The sequence below is a fragment of the Amia ocellicauda genome, chromosome 6 (genome assembly GCF_036373705.1).
Source record: "Amia ocellicauda isolate fAmiCal2 chromosome 6, fAmiCal2.hap1, whole genome shotgun sequence".
Taxonomy (NCBI): Eukaryota; Metazoa; Chordata; class Actinopteri; order Amiiformes; family Amiidae; genus Amia; species Amia ocellicauda.
The window spans coordinates 15,709,944-15,726,704 of NC_089855.1; the positions used below are offsets into that span (position 1 = coordinate 15,709,944).

At 37.3% G+C, this 16,761-nt stretch overlaps 2 protein-coding genes across 5 annotated transcripts; both read left to right on the forward strand.

The window, feature by feature from the left end:
- The first annotated feature begins 337 nt into the window (after positions 1 to 337).
- LOC136751053 (coagulation factor VII) lies at positions 338 to 5,890 on the forward strand. 4 transcript variants are annotated; one of them, XM_066706306.1, is made up of 9 exons: positions 351 to 535; positions 1,389 to 1,552; positions 1,849 to 1,873; positions 2,271 to 2,378; positions 2,856 to 2,969; positions 3,463 to 3,600; positions 4,120 to 4,235; positions 4,774 to 4,894; positions 5,179 to 5,890. In XM_066706306.1, the coding sequence occupies exons 1-9, from the start codon at positions 478 to 480 to the stop codon at positions 5,721 to 5,723; spliced, it is 1,389 nt and encodes a 462-aa protein (XP_066562403.1). In that variant the 5' UTR covers positions 351 to 477; the 3' UTR covers positions 5,724 to 5,890. The 4 variants fall into 4 exon arrangements, with proteins under 4 accessions (XP_066562406.1, XP_066562405.1, XP_066562404.1 ...); XM_066706308.1 differs by lacking the exon at positions 2,856 to 2,969 and having other exon boundaries at positions 340 to 535; XM_066706307.1 differs by lacking the exon at positions 2,271 to 2,378 and having other exon boundaries at positions 341 to 535.
- A 2,230-nt stretch (positions 5,891 to 8,120) lies between these two features.
- Positions 8,121 to 13,340, forward strand: f10 (coagulation factor X). The gene is made up of 8 exons (XM_066706305.1): positions 8,121 to 8,257; positions 8,541 to 8,701; positions 9,695 to 9,719; positions 10,310 to 10,423; positions 10,555 to 10,686; positions 11,507 to 11,745; positions 11,996 to 12,113; positions 12,553 to 13,340. The coding sequence occupies exons 1-8, from the start codon at positions 8,197 to 8,199 to the stop codon at positions 13,095 to 13,097; spliced, it is 1,395 nt and encodes a 464-aa protein (XP_066562402.1). The 5' UTR covers positions 8,121 to 8,196; the 3' UTR covers positions 13,098 to 13,340.
- The last annotated feature ends 3,421 nt before the right edge of the window (positions 13,341 to 16,761 follow it).

The following is a 16,761-nucleotide window of genomic DNA, read 5'->3' on the forward strand; positions in this document are numbered from 1 at the left end:
AATTCAACAATCAAATATTTTTCTTGCTCGTCTTTTATTTATTATATTTTCTCAACCTTGAATAGTCCATTGACCTCCAAAGCAAACAGTACCATGATAATAAATAAATAAATACATACATACATACATAAGAAATTAATGCAACAAGCATGTACATAGTTATCTACTGACAATCAGATATAGTTGTCTGTTTGATTTTAATTAAATTTAGTTGCAAGCGATTAGCTTTATATTTATATCTGTTTATTTATTAACCAGGTAAGCTCTGGTATTTCAGTACTGCAAGCATTTAAAAATCAATAGACCTGTCAATAAACCATTTCAAAATAGTTGCATTAGTTAAACACCAGAGCTCATACTGGTAATTAACATGAATGCACATACTTATTAACCAGTTTAGTTCTGTTATTTTACTCATGCATGAAGGCTTGAAAAACAGACAACACTTGAGCTGGTATTGTAGGCTGGTAGTCTATCATGTTGCTAAGAATCCTCTGTCTTGTTTTGACGTTAACGGCATCCCTTTCTGTGTCAGGTATGGCTTTTGAACGTTATTTAAACACACTGTCCCTTGATATTATAGATGCTCTCTAGATGCTACACTATTTTCAATGTATGTTGTTTGAACTATGTTTAATGAAATGGCTTTGAATGCTAGGATTCTGCAACCCACAGTGTTCTTGTGAGCATTGCTTCATACGCATCCCGAAAAGGATAGTGAATTTCCTTCGGAGGCGGTTTCTCTTTAATTGTTTGTTTCTTTAGCCATTTACTTTTTAGCTGTTGTAACAAATAAAGGATGGTCTAAAGGGTCTATAATATACAACCTTTACTGTGCATTCAAACTGAAAGTTATTTTTATGTAAAATATAATCTTTAGTTTCCAATACAAAACAACAACAAAAAAAACATTGTCAAATGTGTGTATTTTTAACTGATAGGCCTATATTATAAATGTATTCCTCTTGGAAAATATTGCATGCCCGCTGAAGAATGTAAATTTGTGACAACGGTAAGTTACACATGGTCATTTAAGAAATAAATAATAAAATAATCCTCCATGCTAATTATTCTGCCTGTTCTCTTTACCTATTTAAATATTCAATAATAGTACTAATAAAAATAAAATATATTTTCTTTGAAAGCTCTGGTAAAATTAGTAAGAAGGCTATTTCCAAAGCTTAAATTTTGTTACACATCATTAACTATCATTAAATGACAAATATTATACAAGTAGATATTATACAACTAGATGTTATATAAAATACATCTTAAAAAAAAAATAGAGAAATGGTTATAATCCCAAATTTATTCATGCATTAGTATTCCTTGCAGTGAATAACTTATGTCATTGGTTTTCCACTGTGCTGCAATGCTTCCTTCTGCAGTATTCCTGAGGAGGCAGGAGGCCCATGCCATCTTGCAGAGACACAAGCGTGCAAACACTGGTCTGTTTGAGGAACTGAAGCAAGGGAATCTAGAGAGGGAGTGCTTTGAAGAGAAATGCTCTCATGAAGAGGCCAGGGAGGTATTTGAGGATGACGAAACAACGGTATGACCAAACTTAAATGCTAATTATTAATATTAGTAGTAAATGTACAAAGAACTTTTAAAATTATTTTTTTTGCAAAATGCAATATTATACTGTTTGGCAAAGGTATGATATGTGCAATCTCACCATGTATTTTATTGCATTTAATTGATGGATTTAATTCATGTTTGTGCCATTTAATTTCCATTTCCAACATGATTACTTACTAGAAAAATAACACCACACTCTTGTTTGGGAAGTCTGGCGCTACATATTGAAACTTGATTTGCTAATTCTCCATTTATTTTTTTCTACAGAAGAGGTTTTGGCAAGAATACACTGGTAAGTTTCCCATTATTAACTGTTTCTGTTTGTTGTTGTATGTTAATAATTCCAGGACACATCATTCTAAAAAAATTCCAGAATAATTCAGGAACAAGTGTAAATAAGAAGAACATAAGAAAGTTATAAAACCAAGAGGAGTCCATTTGACCCATCGTGCTCGTTTGGTGCACCTAAAAACATGACCTCTGTGGATAACTTCACTGAAAGAACTTTCTATCTATCCTTTGACTTTAAATTGAAAATGTATTAAGCAAAATAAAAACGTAATATACACAGACCTATTGATGTTATCTGGAAATTCAACATTGATCATTCATTCAAGTGACTTTATAAGCATTAAGAGAAAAGTTAGGTCACTGCTCCACTCGTTCTTCTTCCTTTTTCATTGGTCAAGATCTGTGCCATCCCAATCCCTGTGAGAACAATGGGTCCTGTGTGAATTTGTTCGACTCTTACAGCTGTGAATGTACCAAAGGATTTCAGGGGAACAACTGTGAAAAGGGTAAAACCAGAATACAACATAATAGCAAAAGCTATTGTACACTCAATATATTTTCCACCCAGTGTCTCCAGGCTACTAATTTAATGTTAGTTTTTCAAAGATGCACATAGAAAACACCAAGTTAAAGCATTTTTATTTCAAAGTTTATACAGTTTACTATAGCCCAGACTGTTAAAAAGCCCATACTCCTCTGCTTCCTCCATCAACGGCAGTAAAGAACATGGGTGTGTGTCTGTCCAGTATCCCCGGAGACACGATGATCTCTGTCTGTCTGTCTGCACTTTCTCGAACCTTTGAGTCAACTCCCAGTTGGGATCCTTACGTTCCATACCTTCAACCAATACTTAATCACAGGTGTCTATATATTTTGTAATGCTTTCTTAAATATCATCAATGATCATTTTTGTACTTTGAAGCACTATGTGGGGAGTTAGCTCACTGATCTGTACTCACTCTCCTTGTTTTCTCTTCTCACAGGTGAAAATATGTGTCTTCACAATCCCTGTCAGAACAGTGGGAACTGTGTGAATTTGTTCAATTCCTATAGATGTGAATGTCTTGAACGATTTCAGGGGAGAAACTGTGAAATGGGTAAAATCAAATGAGACCCATCCCTACCAGACAAGGAAATGTTTTACTTCTGAGTGATTAGCAAGCATTCTTTTTATATATACACTACCGGTCAAAAGTTTTAGAACACTCGCATTTTTAGTTTTAATTGAAATTTAAGCATAACCTGAAATGCTACAAAGGTAAGCAGTAAACTTCCAGAGGTTAAAACTAAAGTTTAGGTTACCAAAAACTGAAAAATAATGTACATTCCAGAGTGTTACTACACCCTCTTAAGCATTATTTGGCAGTGTCACGCGCAGCTCCTGTGCATAGAAGTTACACTGTATTCCTACAATGCGCACATCTGAAAGCTTATTCTCTTGGCTACTAGCACGTTTCATTCTCAAACACATCTGATTTACAATTTCTGTGTCGCCGCCATCATTTAGAGCCCGCGGAGTAAACGTACAGTCTACTATTGTGGAGAACAAGATCAAAATCAGTCTCTCCTCTTCTTCCTCTCCCTGTCTAGTATTTGAGGATACCATCAAATGTCTCTACCTGAATGGAGGATGTGAGCACTTCTGTAATGGCAGTGGGGTCCACCGTACGTGTGAGTGTGCAGAGGGCTACGTCCTAGCGGAGGATGGACAGAGGTGCCAGCCGCAAGGTGATGATATCTCCATTATGTTATTCAATTCAGATGTCCTGAGTTCTGCAATTACACAGGTATAGAACTATGGCTTAGCCAGGAAACACTGTGGAGATTGAGTCCAGGCTATAGGACTCGACAGCAGATGGTGCTTGCCTTCCCTTAATCTGACACACACTCGTCTCTTCCTGCTCAACAGAGGCTCCTGTGCCTGATAGAACACAGGCCAGGGTGAGCAGTATTAATGTGAGCTGTATAGGTTGGCCTGTAGGCCCTGCTGTTTCATTTCTCCAATATATATGATTTAGTGCATGACTAGCCTGATACCACAAGCTTTCACAGCCCAGTGTGCCTTTGGTTTCCTCAGGTCAATGAGTACATCAACATGACAAGGAGCTGTGAACTAGAACCCTCTGTCCAATCATTCACAGAGCAATTGCATCAAGTTCAACATCTACAGTAATGTAATGTAAGATTAATGTGTTCATGATGGCTGGGACTTACAGGTTTGTGTGTGTTTCTCTGTGTTTTGGACAGTGTTGTATCCTTGTGGGAAGATCCCTGTTCTTGAATCAATGAATAATACATCTGAAAACCTTCGTCCGAAGATTGTAAGGGGGGCATACTGTCCTAAAGGTCACTGTCCATGGCAGGTATGCAAATATCCTTCTGTGCGATTCTGGAGTTTCAGAATGCTAGGACTGTGGGACTATAGGGGAAATATTTTGTACATGAAAGCAGAACTATCGTGTGTGTTATGTTGCCTTTGGCCATCATGGCATTTCATCATAGTCAAATTAGGTTTTTTGTAAATTAAGTTGAATTTCAGACTTGCGAGATACATTGTATTTTCAATGATGGAGATTGAATTACGGTAACAGACATCCACTACATCCCTTTCATTCTGCACAACCTTTTCTTGAAACATCTCTCTCTAAACAAGAAAAATTGTAGGAGTGTATAAAAGCAACACTGCCTGCAGGTCAAGCCCACAACTCTGTGGATTCCCAACTGTGGCAGAGAAGGCACTGTGGAGGGATTATCAACCTGGGTACAAAACAATAAGTCAATTACAGCAGAAAATAAAAATGGTATTGGGACTGGCAACAGAAATCACATGGGTTTGAGTTAAACTGTAAAACTTAATCTTAAAAGATCTTTATGTGAAAATGAAGATATTTTCTCTCTTAGGTCCTCTTGATGCATGGAGAGCGAGCGATTTGTGGAGGAGTGATAGTGCAGCCTCAATGGGTCATCACAGCAGCTCACTGCTTAGAGAGCCGGGAGGCCAAGTCCCTCATAGTAGTCGTAGGTACTGTATGTTTTTTAAGTACAGGGCAGTTTTAGTACTTGCTTCTTAGTTATTTCCAGATGTCATCTATCATTGTTTTTTCAGATATTACCCACAGAATATGGAATACAGTTTAGTGACGAATATATTATCAGTGTGACAGCTCTACTATTGATTCTGACTCTTACAGAAGATCATAAATTCATTTACACGTTTGGACTGCACAACATGTTTTATTCATGTTCCCTTCCCTAGCCGAGGAATCATTGATATTAACATATATTCTGTTTTGCTTTCACTGAAAGGTGAACATGTTATCGGTGTGAAGGAAACCAGCGAACAATGGATTCCAGTGGCTCAGGCGATCGCACATGAGAAATACAGGCCAGAGAGTGGAGACAATGACATCGCCTTGCTGAGATTGCAGGAGCCCATTGCGTACTCTGAGTATGTTGTGCCTATCTGCCTGCCGGAGAGAGAGTTCTCCGTGAGGGAACTGGCTCCTGTCCGCTTCTCTATAGTGAGTGGCTGGGGGAAACTCAGCCAGGGCAGTCCCTCCTCCCCTGCACTTCGCAGGCTGGCAGTTCCCCTGCTGTCCACTCAGGCCTGCATGGAGAAGAGCCAGGTGAACATCACAGATAACATGTTCTGCGCTGGCTATTTTGAAGGGAAAGTTGACTCCTGCAAGGGAGACAGCGGAGGCCCTCTGGTCACAAAATACAAGAACACCTGGTTCCTGACTGGCATTGTTTCCTGGGGGAAGGGTTGTGCATTGCCTGGGTATTATAGGATATACACCAGACTGTCCAGCTACCTGGACTGGATACAGGAGCAAATAACCCTATACTAACAATGCTATGATTGCCTTAGGAGCATCTGTCTGTGTCTTGCTTTGAAAATAAGGGGTATATTTACAGGGGCAAGAACTATTGTGTGTGAGGTAAAATCTGTGGCGATTTCAACTTCAGAAAAGAAAATCAGCCAATGGCAAAACATTAAATATTTGATATCACAGAATCATTGCATTTGTTAGTCTTTCATTAAGTCAGATTCATATATGCAATTGTCTAACCCTGAAAAATCCATCTAAATATGGATTCAATATTTTCAGTTTCAGGATATATATCTATATTAATTTCAGCATTGTGTAAAAACAATCCCCATCTCAGATTACATTTTCATGGATGTTTACAAGTGTTAAATTAACTGTAAAGGCAAAATGAAATTCCACATTAACTCCCAGAGGTTCAACAACAGGTGTTATTGAGGAAGAAAAACACCAAGGAGACATCAGGAGTGGGAATTGCAGGGCTGTTTTCTGCTTGTTTGCTCTAAACACACTCTTGCACAGAATTATCCATTGATATCTTTGGGGACCCTCTCCATGCTGAATGCATGATGCAGGGTTAAATGAGTGGTATTATAATGTGCATTAGTCTGCAAATCTTTTCTCCCATTCAATAAATATTTCAGCATTGACACACTGCAAGTCTAGCTAATTCTGCACAAATCTGATGACACAACTGCACATTATCGTCATATCCATATACCCTGAAAGTAGGCGCAAACTGTAATTTAATGTCTAGTTTTTTTAGTTAATAAATCTAGGGAAATATGAAACAGAAGGGAATACTTTCCAACTGAACTTCTGAGGCTAGACAGATAAACTGAGTTTTGGCATCTTTTAAATGAATATATAGTTGTACACTAAAATGCAATGAACATATGTGTTCCCAACTCTCCTAAATCCAGAGACCCTTTAAGAATGAGATATTCAAGTAAGCTTATTTGTAAAATCTTTACCACATTCCTGGAAGCCCAAGTATTATTATTTTGCAAATTCAGGTCTAGATTTTCTCTTTACTCCCCATTTCCCTAACAAAGGTGGCATTTCTGCTTATATTGTGATATTAAATGACCTCCTCATATAATGTATTCAATAAATATATAAGATTTTAACAACCATTTTCTACAAAGCACCTTGCCTATCATTGCAATGCTGGTTAGGAAGACGGGTTAAGAGATGTGGTGGTGGCTACTGAGCTGGGCTGACCACAAAGATACTGCAGCTGAATTGAGCTAGAGATCTGTTCATATCCAGCCTGGGTTTACTTCATGCACACAGGATTATGCTGCACATGCTTTGGTGAAGATGGAAATTGTGCAAAAGTCTTCTCAAATAGGTCATCAGGTTTTTTTAAATCAAGGTGCAGAAATAGTAAAAAAAAAATGTTTTACTTCTGGCTCCCGCACACTTTCTTCAATTTGCTCTCAGTAGATAGAAAGCAAGTTGTAAACCCAATTAAAAAAACCTTTCTTAAAAAAATAAAAAATACTTTACATTTTTTCCAGTAATTCCAGCCTCTTAAATTGATTTGCTCCTAATCTTATCTTGTCTGAGGGGCTGAAGGGCACAAGAGGTCATTGACCCTAAAGCAAACAATTGTCACACTGGTTGACTTTAGTAATCCATTGTGGGTACTTTCAAAGCAGTACAGGCAGAACAGGGATACGTTGTCATCACACCCAACCTCAAAGATTCTGCATATACTTTATTCTTTAATAGGACACCAAAAAACCAAAAAACTACATATGTATGTACCTTTAATCCCCTGACTTTTTAGGTGTGCCTTATTTGAAAAACAGTTGTCGTAAAATACTGAGAAAGGACTTAAATTAAACAAATATCAATACAAAATAAAATGCTAAAAGATTCACTTTCAATGTCCATGTGAACACAGAGCTTTTATGTATTAGAATATTCAATTGTTAATTTAATTGAAAAATTGCTATGTCCTCCTTAACAGTGAGCAATACCATGTCTTAATAGGAACCTGGTTTGTTTGTTTTTTTATTTTTCCATTGAACTAAAGAATACATATATTTTTGGGGCATTAATTGAAAGTCATATAATTTCACCCACAATATAAATATGGTTACAGTAAGATGTAACATGCACAACATGCAGTGCTGCTGTAGCTGTAGGTTTCCCTACATAAAGTCATCTGATAAATTACTGTTAAGCAGGAAAGCTTCTTAGACAAACATATGGAATTGGAAATAAACTAATTATATTTCCTGAATCACATCAGGTCTCATTCTTTGTAAGGTGACACAACACAACAGCAGCAATCAGATTCTGTTGCGCTGCTCTTGTTTGAATAAGAAAGGGAAATCATGACTCCTGACGTGGAGGTGTGTGCTTCCTGTGTCTTTAGGCCTCACTGTTTTCTGTCATGTTGGTCATTGAACCTTCCCCCCACCACCCCTTTTAACTAACATCTATCTTCAAGCTGGAAAGTCTATTACCCAACTAAACTGCAATGGCTCAGCTTTTGCAGATTTGTCTTTTCTTCTTTACCTTGTCTTCTTCAGGAGCAGAATGTAAGTACAGATATGTTTTCCTGACTCAGACCTATTCCTTTTCTGTCTAAAGATGTGTTTTCTTGTTTTGTTTTGTTTTTACAGCACTTACTTAACTGTTTTAAGACTGTTGAGAATCGGAGGAGAAACCGAGTTATCTTCCTGCTTCTGAAATAATGGAATGTTTTGCTGATAATTTTAGGAGATGCCATTTGTATGTGTGTTTGTGTGTGTGTGTTGTATATTAAACATTAAATATATAGTGTTCAGGTATGGCAACAATGAAAGTGTCTTATTGATTCAGTGTTCCTGGGGAAAGAGTGGGCCAGCCAGGTCTTCAGCAGACACCGGAGGGCTAACAGTCCTTTCGAAGAGTTAAGACGAGGAAACCTAGAGAGAGAATGCTACGAAGAGAAGTGCAGTTACGAAGAAGCAAGGGAGGTGTTTGAAGACCAAAAGAAAACGGCAAGTAAAACTCTCTCTGTCAAGATGAGAACATGAAAACATTATTATATAGGAGTAGCGATGGTTTATTTGATGTTGGTCCTGTGATTATTTAATTACTTCAACTTGATTTTAAGCTGTTACCTTCACTGGATCTATATGTTAACTTTACCCAGGCTGAGATACCTGTCAATTAGCAAACACTATAAAATGTAATTATGATAAAATATACACAGATTAAATCCACCAGGTAATAACTACATACTACAACCTGTATATCTGTTTAGGGTTTATTTTAACTTAAAACAGTTTGAAATCCTCTGCAGATTGTTTCCAAGACAACATGTCACATTAAATAATCAACCAACTGAAAATGAAAATTAAAAGCTAGAGTTTTAAAATACATTAAATCTGCTTAAAAAAAAAAACAAACAAAAACAGCTGTAGTGAGTGAAGAGTGAAGCCCCACCCATTCCATGCAGAATGTATATTTAACCTCAGAGCTGTGGAGGCTCAATCAGAGCCAACCCTCTGGGCCCTTACAGCTTCAGGAAGAGGAGACTAGCAGTGCCAGACACACTTACCTTCAAACAAATGGAAGGCTAAATAGTGTAAAAGGCATCCTGTTTATGAAACAATATGATACAAGTTTGCATTGTTTTCAAAGCTAAGAGCTATGATTTCCTTACCCATTTCTTTCTTACTTACTCTCTCAAATCTCTGAAAGATGATACTTCTGTGCCAAAACCATGTTCAAAATAAAAATAAATGGCGAGCTGTATGTGTATGCAGAAACATGTGAAGTATATGTTGGCATGTAGATTGGATAAACAATGCTGAGGTGCCTCAAGAAATATGGTCACCGGTTGAATAGAATGGGTTGGGTGTATTGGTTAGTTATCTAATATGCCATTTATTGAGAGAGACGGACCATTATGGTTTGATTTATTATGGAACTGGAAGTGTATTTATTTTCCACAAATATTTAATTCAATGTTTTGAATTTCTTCCTAGGATGACTTCTGGAATATATATTTTGGTAAGATCTTAAATTATAAATGTTTGTTTATTATCTATGCATTACATTGGACCAGTGAGTTAATGATACACAAATAAGGGTTTGAAATTCCTCTGGTTACCTATCACTTTGTTGTTGTGTTAAGTAGTTTTTATCTTTCACAGAATATGCATACTAGCCAAAAATGGGTCACACAAGAATTCTCCCTTCTTTATATAACAGTGAATTTACCACTAGTAGCATTGTTTCCTAATTGAGCTTAATGTGGATGCAGTAGGCTGATTTCACTGTGTGAGTATTTTGATAGTCTTCTCATAATGCTTTCAGAGCTCTGAAATCAAAGCACTTTGGTTGAGACTTGCATTTACACATTTAGAGTAAAAATTTCCAACATATGAAAAAACACCAAAGAACCCAAAACGTGTAATGTTCTGAGATAGGGTATACATTATTGAAAATCTTAAAATTTTCTGGAAAATACGTCCAGAAAATCAAGAACAAGAAACATCTAGATTAAGTTCACGTCCACTGTACTGCACCTGAATGGAAATGCACTCTCTTAATCCCCTTATGTATTGTATTCATCAAAAGCTATTTGTATTACCCCTCAGACGGCGATGCCTGCACATCTGCACCATGTCTCAATGCTGGTCAGTGCCAGGATGGAATAGGAGCATACACGTGCTTCTGCAGAACAGGCTATCAAGGGAGAAACTGTGAAATCGGTAGGTACCATGCAAGTCAGCGGACCACCATTTTAACTTGTCAGACAGAACCAGGAATTGATTAACCTATGTCTAAAATTAAGCATCAACAATGACCCTGGCCTGATCTTTGACTTCTGAACCCATTCTAGTCATTCCGAAGCTCTGTGAAAACAACAATGGGGAATGCCAACATTTCTGCAAAGTAGAAGCAGAGCAGGTCAGCTGTTCCTGCGCCACTGGGTATTATCTCGGGGAAGACGGGAAGCAGTGTTTATCTGACGGTAGGTGTTTATAGCAGTGGACATAGTTAGCAGTGGTCTTAGAACAGTCACATATAAAATGGGTATATAAAACAATGTAATTCAATGTTTACACTAAGTAGATGCAAACCCATATGGAAAAACATATATTTGTAATGTATGTTAGAATTGTGTAATGTTTATATTTGTGTGTGTATATATATATATATATATATATATATTTTACAGGTTAAAAAGATATGGTGATGTTAATTTCTACAATAAGTATATAAGTATATAAAATTAATATATGTACAGACTAAAATATATCCAAATGTATTTTAAATATAAAAAAGGGAGGCTAATTTTGGCATATGAAAAATATAAGGATCAGACATCTGTACCAGATATTAAAAATATTGTTCCATATGGGAAACAACACTGTGATTAAGACTACGAAAAAAACACATTGACCATTACAGGAGATAGACACTCTTAATGTTTCAGATATTGAATGTGGCATTAACCTGAATTTGAAAGGTACTTGTAACACATTACCAGTGAGTTGAAGTAGCTCATCTATTGTAATAACTGTTTCACTGAAACCAGTAGAGAATTAACAAACTGAAATGTATCTAAATATGAGGGAGGCACGATTTGTATTCCTGCCGCTCACCCTCCAGACTTTGTAGCTTCAGAGACAAAACAGCCTTTGTGCAACAGCTTTGAATGATACCTAAATGGCTGGCTGTGTCATTGCTGCTTCACATGAACCCCTGGCTGCGGGCAACAGACATGCTGATGCTCTCATGCCAGTGTTCAGACGTCTAATGCCGCTTGCCTTGATTTGTTTCCAACACAGAACAATTCCCATGTGGTCTTCTAAAGGAGTCGCTCAAAAGGACAATCTGGATCCCAGAGCTGGATTACGATGAAGATGTTGGCAATAGCAATTACAGTGCAGCAGCTGTCAATGTAACAGACACACTGAACAGCACAATCGGACCTCTAGTTGAAGAAGAACCTATTTTACCAGAGGGGCGTGAACAAGACAGGATAGTGAATGGGGAAGATTGTCCACCAGGGAAATGCCCCTGGCAGGTAGGTATGTCAGATATAAAAAACAATTGATTTGTATGGATTGGCAGTCAAAAGATTCAACGGACCCTGTCTTAATTGTGTTAAATCATCTGAAATTAAATTTTCTCTAGGCTGAAATGAGGTTTAGCAAATTCTGGAAAGACAGTATTGATAAGCAAGTGTAGTGTGATGTATGCTCTTTATTAAACTAAATGAATCACCAAATAAAATGGTTTCTTATTAAGTGTTTCTTTGTTTCCTTCTTTTATAGGCTCTTCTGGTAAATGAAGAGAAAATGGGCTTCTGTGGTGGAACTATTCTGAATGAATATTATATATTATCTGCTGCACATTGTATGAACCAGTCAAAGTCTTTTACAGTCGTGCTTGGTATGTGCCATTCCCATTCAATTTGGTTTCTTAATGGTTTAAAACTCACTGCTCAAAAACATTTTTTAATGAATTAACTAACTGTTTGAGGGTTTATTTCTAGTCATGGTGATTAAATATATTTCACATGCCGGCCCTCCATTATTTTCCAATGCCTGCATTTAGCCAATGAGCAATTGTATGCCCACTTTTTGCTCAGTTTCATTATATGTTAATACACTGTCATTACCACATATTTAAACATTTTACAAAAAACATTTTTAGTTAGTTATTATCATGCTTATATTTTTCTTGAATGGTAGATTAATAAGTATAAGAGGATACCCAGCTATAAGTGCAAATATTGAAAATAGGTCATACTGTGTTATGGTATTATATTTGTTTGCTTTTATATTTTTTTTTACCTGCCTATTCACAAGTTTATTTTCCTTGATAACAGGGGAGTACGATACAGAGAAGTCTGAAGGCAGGGAGGCAACGCATAATGTGGAAAAGGTGCTCATTCACCACAAGTACATCAAAGAAACCTACAACAACGACATCGCCATCATCAAACTGAAGGAACCCATCAAATTCACCAATTACATTATCCCGGCATGCCTCCCCGAAAAGGAATTCGCAGAGAAGGTGTTGATGAAGGAGAAGGACGGTCTGATCAGTGGCTTTGGCCGTATGCACGAAAGGGGAAGGCAGTCGACCATTCTCCAGAGACTCAGCGTCCCGTACGTGGACAGACATGAGTGCATCGAGTCCAGCTTGTTCAAGATCACCGTGAACATGTTCTGTGCCGGGTATGACAAGCTAGCCAGGGACGCCTGCCAGGGAGACAGTGGTGGCCCCCATGTCACCCGCTTCCGAGATACTTGGTTCATCTCTGGGGTGGTGAGCTGGGGAGAAGGCTGTGCAAGGGAGGGCAAATATGGTGTCTACACCCAGGTGTCCAGATATATCCCCTGGATCAAAACCGTAATGAAGTTCGCATAATTGGAACAAACTGAGCTAAATTTCCATTTGTTTGAAACCTATATATGAGAACCAGAATGACAAGTGATATTAATTTGAGTATGTGCATATTATGGGCATGATTTTAAATGCCAATGAAATAACTCAAATAGAAATTTAAAAAAAACATTTGTTGTTTTTTCATTCATTTGCAAAAACTTAATTTGTGTTTTTTTTCAATCAAATCTTGTATTGTGTTACATTAAAATAAAAACCTTGATGCAGCTTGATGTAATGTGATTGTTATTTTTGCCTGGTGACACCTTATATATATATATATATATATATACACTCACCTAAAGGATTATTAGGAACACCATACTAATACTGTGTTTGACCCCCTTTCACCTTCAGAACTGCCTTAATTCTACGTGGCATTGATTCAACAAGGTGCTGAAAGCATTCTTTAGAAATGTTGGCCCATATTGATAGGATAGCATCTTGCAGTTGATGGAGATTTGTGGGATGCACATCCAGGGCACGAAGCTCCCGTTCCACCACATCCCAAAGATGCTCTATTGGGTTGAGATCTGGTGACTGTGGGGGCCAGTTTAGTACAGTGAACTCATTGTCATGTTCAAGAAACCAATTTGAAATGATTCGACCTTTGTGACATGGTGCATTATCCTGCTGGAAGTAGCCATCAGAGGATGGGTACATGGTGGTCATAAAGGGATGGACATGGTCAGAAACAATGCTCAGGTAGGCCGTGGCATTTAAACGATGCCCAATTGGCACTAAGGGGCCTAAAGTGTGCCAAGAAAACATCCCCCACACCATTACACCACCACCACCAGCCTGCACAGTGGTAACAAGGCATGATGGATCCATGTTCTCATTCTGTTTACGCCAAATTCTGATTCTGAAATTGAGACTCATCAGACCAGGCAACATTTTTCCAGTCTTCAACTGTCCAATTTTGGTGAGCTTGTGCAAATTGTAGCCTCTTTTTCCTATTTGTAGTGGAGATGAGTGGTACCCGGTGGGGTCTTCTGCTGTTGTAGCCCATCCGCCTCAAGGTTGTACGTGTTGTGGCTTCACAAATGCTTTGCTGCATACCTCGGTTGTAACGAGTGGTTATTTCAGTCAAAGTTGCTCTTCTATCAGCTTGAATCAGTCGGCCCATTCTCCTCTGACCTCTAGCATCAACAAGGCATTTTCGCCCACAGGACTGCCGCATACTGGATGTTTTTCCCTTTTCACACCATTCTTTGTAAACCCTAGAAATGGTTGTGCGTGAAAATCCCAGTAACTGAGCAGATTGTGAAATACTCAGACCGGCCCGTCTGGCACCAACAACCATGCCACGCTCAAAATTGCTTAAATCACGTTTCTTTCCCATTCAGACATTCAGTTTGGAGTTCAGGAGATTGTCTTGACCAGGACCACACCCCTAAATGCATTGAAGCAACTGCCATGTGATTGGTTGGTTAGATAATTGCATTAATGAGAAATTGAAGAGGTGTTCCTAATAATCCTTTAGGTGAGTGTATATATTAAAGTAGCCATCAATACTGTAAAAATAAGAAAACAAAAAAAGTTCTACTGTTCTGTCTGTCATCCATCAAAAACTACTTCTTCCAGAGTCATGGTGAACCATGGCCTAACCCAGCACACACAGGGCACAAGGGAGGGTACAGGTGCTCCTGTACCAGAGCACCTGGCGAATACCCACATGGCCACAGGGAAAACATGCCAACTCCTGGTCCCACTGCTAACCTGATACAAACTGAAAGGTCTTTACAATATGCCATCAAGCATGACCTGAGAGTAAACCACAGCCAGAGATTATCATACCAGCTCTGCACCAGGAGTGGGCTTCACCAGTACACCCACGATCCATTGAGCTAAGCCATGCGATGGATTGATGTTTTGCTACTTGAATCACATCATCCCAACGTATTCTTCATTCCTAGCTGGTGAAATTTCATAGTTGACAAATATATGTGAAAGAGCTACATTTGCACCAGCAATCAGGTCTTGAAAGTTATACTGTAACTACACTCCAGGATAACAGATCCTTTTTAACTACTAGAGATGTAGAATAGCTATTTGAAAAAATAAGATTTCTCAAGATTTACACAAATAATTGCATACATTATTTTAGTATCTTCCACTGAAACATGCACACTGCATATCAATAGCACATTCAGCCCCTTGAAATAAATATAATCTAAGTATCTGTATGATTTATTACAATAATTTAGATCAACTGCTATATTGAATAATTCTGTGAAAACAAGAAGGAACAGATTGCATTTTTCAAATTACTATCAGGATTTCAAACACAGGGTTGGATTTAGGTCCAATCTCTCTGTTTCCATCCATATTCTTTTACAAAACAAGCAAAAGCATTTGACTACACATTACATATTCTGTAGAGATTAGAGTCTAAAGTTTAGAATTCAAGTTAAATATTTAGGGAAGAATTACATGCAACTTTGTTTAGAACGCTGAATAAAAACATTCAACCCTGGCAAGTGACCGACCTCAGACGTGCACTGATCTTGTTTGTTCTGCTGTTTACAGGAAAAAAAACTGAACTGATCAACAGAACGGAATGTTCTGATCAAACATCCCGAGAAAAACAGTCGCCCTGTCAGTGCAATAGCCTGTAACAGCAGACAAGTCACAGGTTACAGTTAACTGTTTACATAGAAATAGACTGTAAATACAGTTGTCTCTGTTCAGGGCTCTGCACACAAATTCTGACACAACTCTGTTCGAACATAAAGAGAAACAAAATACGGGACATTACATTTTTTTATGTGTGTAGTACAGCACAACTACAGATAGTGATAAACAACCGTTAAACTATATTGTCTACTTCTGTTTGAAATACGTGTCTTTATTTCTTAAAACAGATTTTCTTTTAATTGCACATTATAGTATTTTGCATAATATAATAATAATAATAATAATAATAATAATAATAATAATAATAATAATAATAATAATAATAAACTACAGGTTACAGTCCCACAGTGTATAATCTATGTGGACAAATCCCATATTAAATATACATAATAAAAACAAATACTACAAAATCATTACAAAATATGTATTATTTTATCTTTCCCATGAAGATTATGTACGGTGTAGTTTTGTCTTGTTAGACTTTGATCAGTTTGGAAAAGGAATAAAGAATGAATCCTACATTCTTATTTAATTCATAACTCTGGTGTTATAAACCATATGAAAGGTTTATTGTTTGGTGATAACTATAATTTGAAGTACTGTGGATTCATTAAAAAAATCTACACCAAAAAAGGAAGAACAATACAATAAAGTATGAGATAAAACAAATCGGTTCTGCTAAGCAGCAAACTATTCAGTATAGTATTCAATTTGATACAGATTTGTTTTCTGGAACACATTTTCAACATGCTTTAAAAATGCTGACATCTGCTGGGAGCCCGCCACATTGTCTGAACATATTACATGACAACACAGTGTGTGTTCATCTCAAATTATTTTCGATGTTACTTATGTAACATCCACAAAGTCCAGATACTCCCTTATTTTGTTTCTTCAAAATATATAATGTGAATTCATCTGATTAAGAATGTGAAAATGGATTATCATCATCATCATCATCATCATCATCATCATCATGATTATTATTACCCTTTCACCAAAACAATTA

What these genes read in the sequence shown, in the direction of transcription:
- f10 (XM_066706305.1), top strand. Translation starts at nt 8,197, where the DNA reads ATGGCTCAGCTTTTGCAGATTTGTCTTTTCTTCTTTACCTTGTCTTCT. An exon ending in CTTCTGGAATATATATTTTG is followed by an intron (nt 9,720 to 10,309) that starts GTAAGATCTTAA and finishes ATTACCCCTCAG; the next exon opens with ACGGCGATGCCTGCACATCT. An exon ending in GAAGCAGTGTTTATCTGACG is followed by an intron (nt 10,687 to 11,506) that starts GTAGGTGTTTAT and finishes TTTCCAACACAG; the next exon opens with AACAATTCCCATGTGGTCTT.
- LOC136751053 (XM_066706306.1), top strand. Translation starts at nt 478, where the DNA reads ATGTTGCTAAGAATCCTCTGTCTTGTTTTGACGTTAACGGCATCCCTT. An exon ending in GTTTTGGCAAGAATACACTG is followed by an intron (nt 1,874 to 2,270) that starts GTAAGTTTCCCA and finishes TCATTGGTCAAG; the next exon opens with ATCTGTGCCATCCCAATCCC. An exon ending in AAGGTCACTGTCCATGGCAG is followed by an intron (nt 4,236 to 4,773) that starts GTATGCAAATAT and finishes TTTCTCTCTTAG; the next exon opens with GTCCTCTTGATGCATGGAGA.